Genomic DNA, 16,641 nt, shown 5'->3' with positions numbered 1-16,641 from the left:
CAACAAATACAGCTCGTCATCAGAGTAGTGCTCTGAGAGCAGGCGGATGCAAGAGAAAGAGAACATGTACAACTTACCGTTTCTGCGCCCAGTGTCTGCAGCCCAGTATACGTTCTGTCCAGCTGTCAACAGAAAGAGAGAGGTGGAAATAAAGACTACGACAAGGTAGAAGAACGGGTCAATCTGTTGTGAAGACTAGTCCAAGTTATGAATTCAACCACTATGAATGAATTGTGAATGATTCCTCAGTCATAATAATACTTAAATTAAACATATTCTCGAAAGGATTTAGTACTTATTTTAGTTGTACCTCGCCAAGTGTGCTTATATCAATGCTCCTACAATGGACATTTTTTTATTTGCCGTTTCTTTACAGCATTATGGTCTACTGCCATACATCTTGCTTGCACTGTAAACATCTGTATGGTTTTTATCATCTAGTGTCTGAAACCTTGTATTATGTCTGCTAATGTGTCAACACCAATTAACCAGAAGAAATTCCTTGAGCGCACATTGTACTTTTTTGGGGGGGCCCAAATGGATAGGACAGTAGATAGACAGGAAAGGTGGGGAGAGAGGGGATGATGTGGCAAAGGACGACGGGTCAGATTCGAACCCGGGTCGGTCACGCGAACGACTAAGCCTAAGTGGTACGCGTCCTACCAGGTGAGCACCAATCAATTATTTTTTGTCGTTTATTTTTGTTTCATTTGTAGTCATCAAAGAGAAGTGGCGCAGTGAATATCTGACATGAATATCTGAAGTCTCTTCCAACTAAAGCGGAAGGTGAGTTAACGGACTCTGATGCGGCCTGACCTTCAGTTGGTGGATGATGTCGATGCGTTTGTTGCGGGCGTCTTTGAAGTGGATCTGGATTCTCACGGGAAATTCACCCCAGCCTCGCCGCGTAAGGTGGAAAGGAGGCTCACTGAGGGCACACACATGCAAACAAGACGTATGTAACATCATTAACATACACATCACACAGAGAGGGGGGGGGGGTGATTGAGGATGAATTACACAGATCTTGCAAAAAGAAAAAAATCCTAATCTCTTACCCTTGCTTTCTGGCTCAGTTGGAGTCAATAATCTCCTAAAATCAATGACTTGAAGGTTCCTCTCTCATCTCCTCTCTCTTTGAAGCTTGGGGTTTATCCCCACAGACCAGAGATTGGTCTGACTGCAATCATTTGTAAGGGCATGTGTATGTGCAAGTGTGTGTGTGTGTGTGTGTGTGTGTGTGTGTGTGTGTGTGTGTGTGTGTGTGTGTGTGTGTGTGTGTGTGTGTGTGTGTGTGTGTGTTACTCTTTGCAAGCATCAGAGGGAATATGTGTTGAGTGAGTGTGTGTGTGTGTGTGTGTGTGTGTGTGTGTGTGTGTGTTACTCTTTGCAAGCATCAGAGGGAATATGTGTGTGACTCTACGAGTGGAGTGGAGTGGTGCATTTTTTTTTCTCCAGATGAATATTTCTCCCATACATCTACTGTTCACTCAGAATGTGTCAGTCTCACAGCAGTGGGATTGTGTGGGGTTCAGTAGAATGTGTCAGTCTCAAACAGCAGTGGGATTGTGTGGGGTTCAGTAGAATGTGTCAGTCTCAAACAGCAGTGGGATTGTGTGGGGCTCAGCGTGAATGAAGACTCGAGTCAGTTAGTGACTGTGGGAGCTTATATGGAGGACTGCTACGGCAACGTGGGCGCCTTGTCAGCTAAAAACAGCCAGGAGGCTACGGCTCAGGGATCACTGCTGACTGATAAAAGAGATCATTCACTCAAAAGCAACGGGCAAAATTAAATCCTTTACCACTTTCAGGAGGATAATAAATAAAGTAAGGCATCGAGACCTCAGCACTGGAGGCCACCAGAGTTCCGTACGTTCTAGATAATAGATCTCCTCCTAGCCGTGCCATAAAGCAACCGCTCGATTATGACTCTGCATGGCACGCCGATCTCCACACCTCAGCAGTCTGGGTCGAGGCGAGCCCTCAGAGACGCCAGCTCCTCTGAGTGATGACACTGTAGCCCTGTTCGAAAGCGCTCCCTAGTATTACAGTACAGAAATAGTGGACTATATAGTGTGTCCGCCATTTTTAATAGTCTCCGAATTCTCAACTGTTAATTTGATTCACTATATAGTGAACAGTGAATGTACCCTACATTTTCTCCCATATACCACAATGCAATGGTGTCGTGTTTGCCAAAGAAGAAGAGTGAGGTAGTGTCCGAAACTCGTTTGATCGTTCCCCAAATAGTTCCCTCCCGATAAACACTACATGGGGAATAGTGATGAGTGAATGAGTGAACCATTCCCAACACGGCTAATTGTGTGCATGAGCTGGGTGTGTCCACAGTATTAGTCATGTGCTGACTCCTGATGGGGAAATAACATCATAACACTCCACCTAAGCATGTGTGTCTGCCGGGTGAACAGCTCTTACAGCTCCTACTCAAAACGGACAAACATCAATCACAGCCGACTCTCAACGTATGTACTGTATATCTTGTCAGGGGATGCAGGCTGGAGTTCTGGATCAGCTTAATGTCCACAAGGGGGCGCTGTTAATCACAGTCCCCCCCACTCCCCCCACTGCTGTGTGTTTACAACTGAGATCCGTGGTACATGTGACTCACAGGCAGGAGAGCTCCCGGCCCTTTCTGGACTCAATAGCTGATCTGAATGTTGTGTTGAAATCCAGACTGAATTGGAAATGTCATGCGATGATGAAACTGGCTCTCTACGCATCCAGGTAGTGCTGTGTCATCCAAAATTGTTTCATCACTCTCGCCAGCTTGGCAGGCGCTGCATGTAAAAGGGGTGGGAGGAGCAAACTACTGACCTAGAATAATACTGTAGCCAGGAAGTAAATATTGTGTAAGGCAACGCAACACCATGAGGGCAAATCTGTTCAGAACAAGTTTTTTCCCGTTTCTCTAACTTCTATTCGTGCCTGAGGCAACTACATACGAAAACAACATCCAACGAGGTTGTTTCACTAACGAGAGAGAAGCCCTGCCTATACAGTATCAGTACACACCTGCACACAGACACATGCTTTGTCTCTCAGACACACACAGAGTGGCACACACACCTGACTTCCACCAGGTCATTGGGCTTATAGCTGGGATGCAAGAAGAACCAGACTTTCTTGACAAAATGGTCGATGCTGGGCTCCCTCCTGCAGCCGCGGACATACAGCATCCACTTATGGGTAGACTGGTCATTCTCCTCCCGCTTGTCTGGAGGGATGTACCTGAGGAAGAGAGGCGGAGCGGGGTAAAGAGTTTAGGTTTGAGAAAGGTGAGGGATGTACCTGAGGAAGAGAGGCGGAGGGGGGTAAAGAGTTTAGGTTTGAGAAAGGTGAGGGATGATGTACCTGAGGAAGAGAGGCGGAGAGGGGTAAAGAGTTTAGGTTTGAGAAAGGTGAGGGATGTACCTGAGGAAGAGAGGCAGAAGCCTGTAACGAATCAGGTTTGAGAAAGGTGAGGGATGTACAGTACCTGAGGAAGAGAGGCAGAAGCCGGTAACGAATCAGGTTTGAGAAAGGTGAGGGATGGTGGATGGTTTGAGTCACAGTTTGACACAGTTGGGAGAGAGAGGGTTTAGAGATGTACTGGGAGAGAAAGTAGGTCACAGGGTAGACAGAGTTGGAGGAGGGAGAGACGGTGTGTGACAGACATGTCGGCTGGCAACACTGTTAAGCAGCGCTAAGCGTCTCTGAGAAGTGTTTGCATGTCACTAGAGGGCAGTGTGGAAAACCTCCTCCAAGGAAAAAGAGAGAGGGGGGGGTGAATTAGACAGAGAAGCTGTCTGGGTCACAGCCAAGAAAAACAGACATGTACAGTATGTATGGGTACACGGTGTGTAGCAAGATTAGCACATAGTTATGCCAAACATTAAATATTTCACACAAACATTTCAGTTAACGAGTTCAATCAAGTTGAACCCGTTAACAGTTCCCATTAGTTTTTCATTAACTGTCTATAGGTTTAGGCCTTTGTATTGTGCATAGGTATGCATTATGTCACATGAACATAGGCCCAGCGGGAAAGTAATTACTAGAGAAGAAAATTGCCATTCATTGTCGTCAACCTGCATTGGGCTTGCAGTTAAGCTAAATTATAATTCCACTCTTAACTGAGTAGCGATGAAAAAACAAGACATTCTAAGAAACACCGCAGAAAGGCTGGTCTTTCAAACACTGATAAACACAACAAAATGTTGAGGAAAAGACAGGGCTGGTCTTGGGGCAAGAACAGAAAATGCCTATGAAAATAAATATGAGAGGGCAAAAAATGCCAGCAATAACAAGGAGTTCTGGGCATCTGAAATGCGATTACTTCCCCCCCAGGGGCCATTGTCGGACATTCATCTGAGTGTATGAATTAAAGAATCTTTCCAGTGCATTCTGGACCAGAAAAATGGAGCGGTTCTATGAACATAAGTAGAAGAAAATGCCAACAAGCCCACGTGAATCACTGTGTCAACAAAACCATCATAAAAACCTGAACATTCATGGTATATAGAGACTATTCATAGCTTTCAAGGGGCGTTACGTGCTGCCGGGAACGCCCACCTGACGGTCAAAAAAAAAACTTGCCAGCCGAGTCGACTAGTTTCTCACGCTGTGTTTGTTCAGCCGTTTGTACACACGTCTTTGCGGCCAACATTTCATCAAAGGTAAGCTCAAGTAACGTTACAATAATGATTAAAATACCCTGTTAACGTTACTTGAGCTTACCTTTGATGAAATGTTGGCCGCAAAAACGTGTGTACGGTACTTTGATGGTAGAAAAAAAGCCATTTGCCCTCCCCAGCGACTGAACCACGTCTAAATCGCACAAATCCACAACCTCCTCCTGTCTGAGTTTTCTTTCTCCGACGGGATTCTGTAAAAGCACAAGCCAGGCGTGTCTCCTCGTCGGTTAGTGCAACCGATAGCACAACAGGTATCCGGCATTTTGGCTGAACAAACACAGCGTGAGAAACTAGTCGACTCGGCGGGCAGCGGAATGAACAAGTTTTTTTTTTGACCGTCAGGTGGGCGTTCCCGGCAGCACGTAATGCCCTTTGAAAGCTATGAATAGAGATATAGAGATATAGAGATAGACTGACTGGAAAAATGTGGAATCGGCTGAAAAAGCCGCCGACATGGACGACTAGAGCCAACGGTGCGTTACACACCGCCAAGACTAGGGTGACAGATCGCCCCGGTGTCCCTGCTGCCAGTGTTGGATGCGTGGTTTGTTATGATTTAAAATTAAAACTAATCTTAGTGGTGCAAATTGAGTGTTTACTGCAGTGCACATGTATTATTTGACAGTATAATCCACTTAAGGGACCAAAAAATGTTCCTAAAAATCAGATGAAGGTGGCGTAAAACTCGCACCCTGTTTTATGGACACTGTGTAGGTAGGTCATTCGTTTTGCAAGTTGTGTTTTTCTCTGGCTTTCCTTAAGTCTCCTACTCCTAACTTTGGTCCAGCTCTCACACCACACGGACCACACAATAAATATCCTATTCAAACACAGCAGGCGAGGAGACAGGAGGCACAGTCTGTTTCTCTAGAAACCATATTTAGCAGCAGAAAAGAGAACAGAGAGGTAATGTAATCTGTAGGGAGGATAAGTTCTCTGGATAATGGTCGCATTTAAAAACCAGGTGTAAATGGGGTGTAAAAGATCTGAACACAATGTGAGCCAGACTACCTCCAGAAGTGGTCAGGAAGTTCTGATCACATCCTGATCACAATGCATTTACACCTTGCATTAGCATGCATTTTTCCTTATCCAGATAACATCCAGATAACTTATCTGGATACAGGTCACATTTAAAAACCAGGTGTAAATTGGGTGTTGGTGGCAATTCATAGGATTTGCTGACGGTAAGCAATGCATTAAAAAACACCAGCCTTATCTTTTAAGATAGGCTTAGCCTGCATCTTCATAATGCCCTCCTATACTAGATGACCAAATCAAACTGACAAAGCATACTTCCACATTATGGCTGCCATGACTACTCTATATACTGCCATTGAGTTAAGAATATGATTGAGTCGGTATAAGGTGTTCGATTAAATAGTAATGTTACGTACTTGGACACATTCCCCACTACAATGGTCTTCTTTGCGTAGAGTCTGGAGGCCTCATCTCCAGTGGTGTGGTAGGTCCGCTCGACTCCTGCTGACGATGGAACACCAAACGTGTCCTACAACGCATAATGGAGAATTAACATGGATTGATGAAGGATAAAAATATCGCTGCTAAAAGAAAGCAAGGTTAATGTTAATGTCCATTCCCCATCCATCAAATGATTAATAACCCAGTCAGAATCAGAATTATTTTATTCGCCAAGGCATTTGCCCATGGACTGCAGGTATTGACGAAGTAGCATAGTGTTGCACATTGGGGGAGGTCATCTCGGGCCACTGATCTCACCTTGCCTGTGTTGCGTCCAGGCCTGCGTTCCTGCCTGCTGCTGTCCTCTCTCCATACTCCCTCTCCATCCCTCTCAGCGCCCTCTCCTTGCTGTGAGAGGGACTCCGACTCGGAGGGGGCCAGAGACGGGCTTTCAGAGCCCTGGTTGAGCGGGGAAGAGGAACGGGAGGGGGACTCCAGGAAGCGCCTGATGGCTGGATGATTCAGCACTGCAGGGTCGCTCTTAGATGCCTGCTGGGTAACGCAGGAATGGTTTGGTTTAGTTTAGTTTAGTTTATTAGGATCCCCATTAGCCGCAGCAGGATGCTACGGCTATTCTTCCTGGGTGGTTCTTACATATGACCATAACATCTCACTTTCTCACTGCAGCCAACAACTGTTACAGCATAAATATGTACCTCTGGGAGCTTTGTCAGCCCAGCGTTGGCATAGAAATTGGCCACTATGCAGGCTCTTAGCTTGTCCATCATCCTCCTGGCTTCATTGAGTCGCTGCAGTAAACATGGAGAAGTGATGAACAAAATGTACTACTTCACATTGTTACCAGGTGGCAACTAGAGAAGGATTCCTATTTGAGAGCAAAACAGTTGATTTGCATCATCATCTATCTATACATTATTTAAAAAATGCATGTGGGCAATGTTTCTCTGTTTGTTTCAATTTTTGTCCCACCACACACACACACACACACACACACACACACACACACACACGCGGGCATTTCGACATCACTGATTATGTCATCAGTGATGTCATAAAGTCCCGGAAGTGATGTCATCAGTGATGTCATAAAGTCCCGGAAGTGATGTTTTCAGTGATGTCACTTGAGCATTGTGACATCACTGATGATGTCATAGGCATTGTGACATCATCAGTGATGTCATAAGAGCATTGTGATGTAATCAGTGATGCAAAATTGTGACATCATCAGTGATGTCATAAGAGCATGTGAGTCTGCACAGCAGGTGAGCTGCAGGACGCAGCGGCCGAGCTGCGTATGCGAGCTGCAGGGCCAGCTCGGTGAGCTGCAGGGCGGGCAAGGCCGCGAGGCGGGCAAGCTAGCGAGCCCGTGCAGCGGCCGAGCCTAAGAATCGAGCGTGCAAGATGCCTAGTGACAATATAACTACAAAATAGGGGTGGGCGATATGGCAAAAATATCATATCACGATTTTTTACAGGCAGGATCCCGATCCACGATCTTATCACGATTATTTTTCATGTTGGTTAACTCATTGAATGCCATGGACGTCCTTCGACGTCCAATTAAATAGTGACGTAGAGTGCCACGGACGTCCTTCGACGTCCAATGCGTTTTTTGACGGTGGGACGTCGATCAAAGCCTTCCGCAGCTCCTGTACAACTATAGTAGCTATTGGAGGTCTATAACCTATTTTACAGAACCCTTAGGTGGCGACCTGGTGGCGACAGTGCTCTCCAGATTACAGAAATGTCAGGAATACACAGCCTAAAATAGCCTTGATGAAAGAGAACCCGCTCATGCTGCACTCCAGAGCCATGTAGATTGTTCTGGCTGCAACTGACGGGGGCTGCGAACACAGTCAATCCGCGCACACAACTGAGTCCTTCTGCCTCTGTCTGTCTGTCAGCATAGTTTCTCCACATGATTAGCCGCTAGAAAAGCAGCAGCGCGACACTGAAAAGCCAAACCTTTCACTGCAGTCCGCGTGTGGCTTCTCCATGTTGCGCTGCCTGGGAGGCGGCGCTTCCCAGGCTTCCTAGACGCTTGGTGCGAGGCTGTGTGTTACTAGTGTGGGGAGGAGTTTTCAGCTGAGGGGGGGGAGGGGGGGTGGGGCACGCAGGGCAGGACACAACTACACCACATCACTACATCAGAAAATATTACCGTATCTAGAGTCAGTGAATGTGCTTGAAATGCTGCATTTCACAAAAGGCTGAATATCTCAGCTTATAATTTGAAATGCCTGAAAACGCTGAAAACAACCTATCTTCTCCGGCTCATAACTAAAGAACGGAAAATGGTATCAATAAACTTTTTTTTGCTGATGATACAATAGAGTCTCCTTGTTCTTTTTGCGTGTTCGGTGTTTACATAGTAATATCACACAATATTCTGTGGGCCTCGAGAAATCACTGAAAACGCTCTGAAAACTCTGGCACTGGGAGCGTCCGTTCTCCAAAAGTGGCTGGCACTCAATGAGTTAAAGACTATTTTGCAAGTTACTGAACAGTACAATTAAGACCAAGCGATATGGACCAAAAATCATATCTCTGTATTTTTACGCTGATACATATCTTGGTATTTCATACGAAGTGGGCTAAATGTTCAGTTGTCAGTCAAAGCTACATGTGCGATGTCACAAGCACTTTTAATGTGGATATAATGACTCAATGGGTAAAGGCAAATAATAGAACAGCTACAGTAGAACAGTTTGGTAAGCTCAGAATGACATCACTTTACTGTCATGCAGCCTTTAAGACAACACTTATACCATATCACCACGATATTACGATCTCCAAAGTCTAACATGATAACTAGTCTCATATCACAATCTCGATAATATCGCTATATTGCCCAGCAGCCCTACTACAAAACAACAGATACAAGGTATAATACAAACTAGAAACAAAACATTTCAATCCATTTACCTGGCTAATCACATCTATCTCGTGCTCTTTGTTTTTCATCTCCAAAGAGAATTGCTCTCTGATGATAGCTTCAATCTTCTGTACTGTTGCCTCCCGGGCTGTTAAAGTGAGCACACAGGAGAATCAAACAGAGATGAAGTACCAGAGGACAGCAGAGGTACAAGTGAGTGTAGTAAAAGTTAGTTGGAGGGAATGTCACAACAACTTTGCTAAACACCTGAAGCAGGTGCACTGGCTCTGTGTTCATGATCTTACCATTATGTTCAGCCACTTTGTTTCTCTTGCTCTCCTGGACCAGTGAAATGTCTTCATAGTCTGGGTCGTTATCCTCTATTTTCCTCTTGATTCCTGACATCACTGCCTGCAAGGAAAAGTAGAACAGGAGAGAAGAATAGCTTGTGTGAATGGCTAACACATCTATGCTAGAATAGGCAATTGTTATTGTAACGACAGTTAGCATGGAGTTAGCCGGCTAGCAGAGTGTCGCCTTGTACAGGCAATACCCCGCAGCTAATGTTAGCATTAGCTAACTAGCCAGCCAGCGAACATGATAGTGCTAACAAATAATACACAATAGCAGATGGACCCCTTCAGCTTCACTAAAGCGCAGGGTGCGCAAAGCTATCTAGCGTACCAGCTAACATTGTTTTGTAGCATACTGTTGGCCCATAATTTGAGCGAATGGAATTCATCAATAAAGCTAAAATGATTTACCTTGTAACGAATGCTTGTAACATTACTCGTCCGTGCAGCCGGGCAGCAGCTAGTTAACTGTAGCAAGCTAGCCTGCTTAGCTAACGTTAGCAAAGTTAGCACTCATGCAGACAGATAGAACGTGTTTTGAAATGCAAACTTACTGGAGCAAGGCTGTGGACCAACGTTTCTCTGTGAGGCGTGTGCTTTAATTCAATGACAGGCTGTGTGCTGTATTCATCTTAAAGATTCATGTTTAGTGAATTGATCAATCTCGAAGAAGACATGCCAAGCTAGTCGTGGAGATTGGCCTTGCACTTCTGTAAAATGGCCACCAGGAGCCACTATTCTACAGAGCAGATGCATCAAGAAAGGAGCACTGAACAATATGCAAACTGTTTGCCAAATTTGTTAATTACTGTACAGTAGAAGTCAGTCTGACAGTCTGACAATAAAATAAAAGTCAGTCTGACTACACTTTATCATGTAAGTTTTCTTATTTTTGCTCCTCCAAGCTAGCCTAGTTCTCCACACATGGTTGAACTTGATAGTCGTATTTGGAATGTGTGTGTGTGTACATTAATTTACTTACCCTAACCATAACCACTACTTGCCTTTGCCTAAACCTAACCCTTGCGGCCCCTGACCACCCCTCCCCCCCACACACACACACACACACACACACACACACACACACACACACACACACACACACACACACACACACACACACACACACACACATACACACACACTTCTTGTCATGTTCCAATTAATTTCTTTGTTGTGGCAATTGGCATCTATATAAAATGCATTCCTGCCTGTGGCCTGGTCTAGAATGTTTTGTGTGGGTGCAGGTGCAGAAAAAATTGAACATCATATACTGCCAAATCTGTGTGAGTTGAACTTTCTGGTATGCATTGATTCATTTACGCATTTTCCCCTGATGGGAGTTTCTCTAATGAGAATCTCATACCATGCTGCAGCTGCACTTGATAAATGCTAACTTGCACCACTCTATGTTGTTTATTGTAGAATGCAAAAAACATTGTCCTCATACTTTAAGAAGAATGTTGTGGTTTTGATTAAATGAAACCATAATTTAGAGCACATAAATCAAAACATGAGAAACCAAACCATGCCCTTGTGAATGCTTATTGCACACAAGCTTCCTTGAAATACTGTGGCACTGGCTTGCTTTCTATTTTATAAAACATAAAAACAGCAGTTTTAATTTAATTTCAATGAGTGACCCACCCCTTAAAGAAATATGTAACAGCTTGCAACAAATTTGATTAGATCTCATTCTCATGTTTCTTGTTATTGGTTGTTGATTGGTGATCCTCTTTCTACGTGGGCGGTGGACCATTATTTAAGATGACAGCTGTGGTGGGTTCAGTCTCTCCTTATCACGCAGTCTGTAATTATACATCTCCTCTTCTATCTTCCATATCTCCTCCCACTGATGTGAAGACAGACCAATGCGTTCATCCATGAAAACATCCAATAACCCTTGCTGTCTGCACAACAGCTGCGTTCCCTCTCAAATCTTATTTGCCTCCATATTCCAAGTCAAAACATAAGATGATCCAGAGTCCTATCGTTTCATCCCAAAATGACCATGTTGAACAGTTTTGCCTCTAAATTCCATGCACCTATAAATACAGCCTAATGACAGCCTGCATGTTTGACTGCAAAGTAGTCTCATAGGTAGACAGGAATGTCCTCTTCCTGCCCCGGGGCTACAAGAACAGAAAGGCACATAATACACACATAGACAGTCAACATTATTAGAGGATGGGGGTGAAGACAGACACACAGACAGTAAACAGACAGACACACAGACAGTAAACAGTTCTCTACCATAGATCATCCCATCCTTGTTGTTATACTACTGAGACATCAGACCAAGTTTCAGTATAGAAGGAAAAACTTTATTGATGCTTCACTTACACAAGTCAGCCATTATAGTTCAACATGCTCCCATTTACAAAGCTTTCTCTCCGCTAAACAGAGAGCATCCGAGGAGAAAGTGGTGCTAAAATATCATCAGACACAAGATAATGAAAGTTAATATCAAAATGATCAGACGTCGTTCTAGTGCTGGTTTATTGTGTTATTAAGGCACATAGGGCATTGACAGCGTGAAATCCCCCATCTCGCATGCAAGATAAGAGTTTCCCCATGGAGGCATTTTCAATAAAGTCACCCTTGGGATTGCATCAAATCCCCTTTGGCTTATATCTGCATTCATATTCATATATAACAATCAAAACGCACATGTTCAGCTCTTCAGTTATTTAATTTAAGGCAGGCCATCTGCACGTGGCAACCAGTCAAAAACAAACACAACCATACTCAGCAACACACAATCCCAAAACTCACCACAACAAGGGGGAGGGGGAGGGGGGGAGTCAAGAGACATGAAAACAATGGATTATCTTAACTCATTGAGTGCCAGCCACTTTTGGAGAACGGACGCTCCCAGTGCCAGAGTTTCAGAGCGTTTTCAGTGATTTCTCGAGGCCCACAGAATATTGTGTGATATTACTATGTAAACACTGAACACGCACAAAGAACGATGAGACTCTATTCTATCATCTGCAAAAAAAAGTTTATTGATCCCATTTTCCGTTCTTTAGTTATGAGCCGGAGAAGATAGCTTGATTCATCCAAAAATAGCAATTTTTTTCTAGAAGCTGAGATAATTGGCCTTTTGTGAAATTAATCATTTCAAGCACATCACTGACTCTGAAGCTAATCTTTTCTAATGTAGTCACACCTCAAAAATAATTTCCTTCAATAAAACAGTTTAGGCCAGGGAATTTTGTTTGGCAGAATAATATTTTTAGCTACAACCAGCAGCGCTGGCCCCTGCGTGCGCTGCTGGTTGCAGCTTCTTGCTGGTTTTGATTTGCTGCTGGTGGGTATCGGATATTCTGGCTTGCGTTTGTCAATCCTGTCCTGCTGCCTGGGTCTGTCTGGGTGTTGTGTGTGTGCTGCTCTGCGTGCCCCCTCCCCCCCCCCCCCGCCCCGCCCCGCCTCGCCTCGCCTCAACTGCACACTCCTCCTCCTGTCTGTGGTGGCTCTCTGCTGAGTTTGCTGTGCGCACAGTGAAGGGTGCGGAACAGCCAGGCTTTTTTACAGCGTTCCGCGTGTGTTTGTCACCGGCAACGATGCTTCCAGTTGAGAATAATAACTCCACGGTGTGGATGTGCAGATGTGCTGTCGCAACCGACACAGAGCGGCTCAATTGTGGGAGCAGATTGGCTGCTGCAGGCACAGCTGCAGTAACGTGCTTCAGCATATCGATGCATACGGATGCGATGCGATTTCCGTTTCCATAACGACTTCTTCTTTGTTTTTTCCTTGCCTTTCTGTTATGTGGAGAGCACTGTCGCCACCTAAGGGTTCTGTAAAATAGGTTATAGACCTCCAATAGCTACAATAGTTGTACCAGAGATGTATCAGGGATTGATCCACGTCCCACCGTCAAAAAACGCAATTGACGACAACCGTCGTCATTGGCACTCTACGTCAGTATTTGAATTGACGACAGCTGTCGTCATTGGCATTCAATGAGTTAACAAAGCAAACAAATATGAAAACATCTACATAGATAATGAAAATCAATAAATCAACATGTCTGTGTCCTGTTTCGGGTAAATAATCAGTGAAATCACAGACGCACACACACACACACACTCAAACTCTCTCACTCTATCTCACTCCCTCTTTTATTCTTTGCTGTGTTCTTGCCTGACAGCCTCCCCTGTTTGGCCTTCTGAGTGACCCTACCCTGAGCGTGTCATTCTGCAAATGAGTGCGGGTGGGCCTGAGGGATTTGACTAAATGTCACTGTTCTAGCCTGCGCTGCTTTTGAAGGCACGACACTAAACTCACCCATCTAAAGAAACGCTTAGAGCGTGGTTTAAGCCACCTGCTTTTGTCATTGCCACTGACAAAAGGGGCCCAATCTCTGCTGTTAATGCATGTTGTATTAGTTAAACAATGTTAGACAGTAATAAATAAACAAACTCACTGATCCCCCTACTTTTGACCCGACAACAGAAAGTTAAATCTCTCTCACTCACTCACTCTAGACATTGTTCTCTTGTTGTTTTTGTTTGTGTATCAGAGCCATAGCAGGCGGTGGCCAACAGGAGGTGCTGCCAGGCCCCTTTCCTCTCACTCACATACTGTACGTCACATGAAAGCAAAGAACATTTACTGATACAGTAAAACAAAAAAAGGAAATCATATATACATTGTCATATAATTCTACATTTAACAGGATTCTGTCAAAGTGCACAATTGGGGCTCTCAGTTACCAAAAAAAACAACAACAATAAATGCAAACAAAAAGAGATACATTTAAATACGAGTTGTATAAAGAAAACAAAAATGTTTTTAAAGTTACCGTATTCACAGCAATATCTCTAGTCTATCAACACCGACTGACTTGTAGTAAAAGGTGACTTTTACTGACCGGATCCAAACTGTTCATCCAAATCAGAACTCTCAGTCATCCTGTGGGAGGTATAGCACAGGCACTGAGTAGTAAACATGCATACACACACACCTGGAGGTATCTATGGTTACCCCGAGTTACATCGGTGCCGACATAAGCGGTGCAGAGTTCTGATTAGGTTCGAATTGCTTTGCGGCAAAGCAGACTGGTGACTGATAAGCAGTCATTTGATATTTATGCTACTACGACTAGTTGATAATCCTCCATTAGGTACAAGGCATCCAGACCGGAGTAGTAAAAGTCACATACATAACATACATACTTGTACACACCACTTATTCAGAGCAGTCTTCGAGTTTGATCTGCAAAGGCTTCTCACATCTACCAAACCACCCACACACCCAGTACACCAATCGATGACACACTTGCTAAAGCTATGTACAACACATCTCATAATAAACATCATTGTAAAAAAGTATAATTTAAAAAAGAATAAATCAATAAGAAAATGTCAGTAATGTGTGTAATAACAACAACGATAAAGCAGCGCCGTAAAGCTTAAAGGGAGGCACGACTGTAAATCATAAGAGCTTCAGGTGATGATGACATGGCACAAACAGTGATCAGGGAAGCAGACATGGGAAGTGGAACTACAGTAGGTGATAAATGGAGGGATGTGGGGGGGGGGGGGGGCGGAAGCGAGAGGGAAGACTGACAGGAAAGGGAAGTGGAAAAAGTGGTGCGTCAGGCCTCGACCACCGAAGGGGAGAAAGACTACTGAGAAGGTCTGTGGCTACGTTCCAATGTTTTGATACAACCTCCTAATGGCGATATTGCGGGATCTCTGTGTAAAAAAGGGTATATTTCTCCTCCCTTCATCCTGCTCAGGTTCAAGAGTTAAGAGCATCTCGCATATAAACGATCACTGATACTGTGGGTGAAAAGTACAGCTTGCAGACTGTTTTTTACCCCATCTTTATCAGGTCATTTTGAGGTCAGAGGTCATTTCAGAGTATTTTGATATTGTTTATTTGTGTATTTGTTTGGAGTGCAGCGGGTACAGAGTTAGGAATCTGACTAATCTGTCAGTCAAAATCCATTTTTTCCTCATGGTTCCACGTGGATATTTTCCAATCTGTGCCTCAAGGCATTGCTTTTGCTCATTATCACTGTCTGTGGTCACTTCAGGTCACCAGTGACCTAGATCTTAGGGAGGTCCATGGGGATGCCAATTCACACAGCATGAAAAGCACAGAGTTGGGAAGGTCACTTTCAGCATGTACAATATGTAGGAAATGTAGATAGATTATTGAATACCTGCTTCTAATCATTAACATAATACTGTAATACTATAATTAATATAAGCTCAGCAATGCTATTAGTAATTTAAGTAGGCTAATTTAGGTTACGTTGACATTACTTAGCCAAGACAATCCATAAAATATGCAGTTAAGCAAACAATCTATTGTTATTTAGAGACCTGAATGTGTTACTACATAATCATCTCTACACATTTACAAATGTAGAAAACAGTGAGCATCTGGAAGCTTAATATCTATATACTCTTTTCCTCTAAACATTTTGTGGTAATCCAACAAGTGATCACCCCTTTCTTTTTCCAAAATAACTGCAATCTGATAACTGCAGCGATGCCATTATATATGATCCGTTGCTTCCCAACCGTGTGCAGCTACTACTACTAATTATGCATGGCACATCTAGCTTGTTGATGTGACTCCACTTTGGCTCAAGTCACAGACGTGTCAGTAGCGTTATCAACCATTGAACGTTTCCACAGAAAGGCTCTCAAGATTGATGGTGAAGGGTACAATGGTGCACAACAGCAAAAGATCTACAGTACACCACAAACAAAGAGTGTCGCTACATGATGCTGCGAGGAAATAAATTAGCTGAATGGTGTTGTGGTCTGAATGACTAAGTAGGCCTCTTCTACACAAGTGTGCGTGCGTGTGTGTATGTGTCCTGTGCATGTGCGTATTTGTGTGAACTTGATTTTCAAAGAGTTAAAGTTCTTAAGTGTGCACGCTCATGTGTGTGTGTGTGTGTGTGTGTGTGTGTGTGTGTGTGTGTGTGTGTGTTTGTGGTCAGGTCTTGTGGCTGTGGTACTTCTCGTTGTAGCGGTGGATGGTGACACAGCCGTGGTAGGAGATTGGCCGCGGCATGGCTGCCACACCGGTGATGATGCCTGTGGCCGGGTCGTAACACACGATGTTGTCTGAGGCTTCGCCGTTCTCCCCTCTGCCGCCCAGGATGAAGATCTTCCCGTTACACACCGACATGCCACAGCTCTCCTGCAGGGAGGGAGGGACGAGAGACAGAGAAGGACGGCGAGAGAGAAGAATAAGGGGAGATAGCCGCAGATGAGACAAATCCAGCATTCTTGGAGTTGAAATC

At 44.3% G+C, this 16,641-nt stretch overlaps 2 protein-coding genes across 4 annotated transcripts in view; both read right to left on the bottom strand.

Moving 5' to 3' along the window:
* The window catches only part of yeats2 (YEATS domain containing 2), a gene marked incomplete at its 5' end in the record, with an annotated part of 36,158 nt that extends 26,741 nt beyond the window's left edge, over positions 1 to 9,417 (bottom strand). For 2 of the 3 annotated variants that reach the window (XM_083658931.1, XM_083658933.1), the window contains 8 exons: positions 78 to 122; positions 817 to 928; positions 3,088 to 3,249; positions 6,092 to 6,204; positions 6,435 to 6,668; positions 6,833 to 6,925; positions 9,063 to 9,160; positions 9,318 to 9,417. In XM_083658931.1, the coding sequence (XP_083515057.1) occupies positions 78 to 122; positions 817 to 928; positions 3,088 to 3,249; positions 6,092 to 6,204; positions 6,435 to 6,668; positions 6,833 to 6,925; positions 9,063 to 9,160; positions 9,318 to 9,417 (957 nt within the window). The remainder of the gene's footprint in view (positions 1 to 77; positions 123 to 816; positions 929 to 3,087; positions 3,250 to 6,091; positions 6,205 to 6,434; positions 6,669 to 6,832; positions 6,926 to 9,062; positions 9,161 to 9,317) is intronic. The other variant, XM_083658932.1, reaches the window with a different exon arrangement.
* A 3,392-nt stretch (positions 9,418 to 12,809) lies between these two features.
* klhl24a (kelch-like family member 24a) overlaps positions 12,810 to 16,641 on the bottom strand; it is a 28,353-nt gene continuing 24,521 nt past the window's right edge. The window contains exon 8 of the mRNA XM_083659451.1: positions 12,810 to 16,538. Within this exon, the coding sequence (XP_083515577.1) occupies positions 16,332 to 16,538 (207 nt within the window). The 3' untranslated portion in view covers positions 12,810 to 16,331. The remainder of the gene's footprint in view (positions 16,539 to 16,641) is intronic.

This window comes from Poromitra crassiceps (assembly GCF_964638095.1).
Source record: "Poromitra crassiceps genome assembly, chromosome: 23".
Taxonomy (NCBI): Eukaryota; Metazoa; Chordata; class Actinopteri; order Beryciformes; family Melamphaidae; genus Poromitra; species Poromitra crassiceps.
This window is presented reverse-complemented; position numbering and strand designations above follow the sequence as displayed.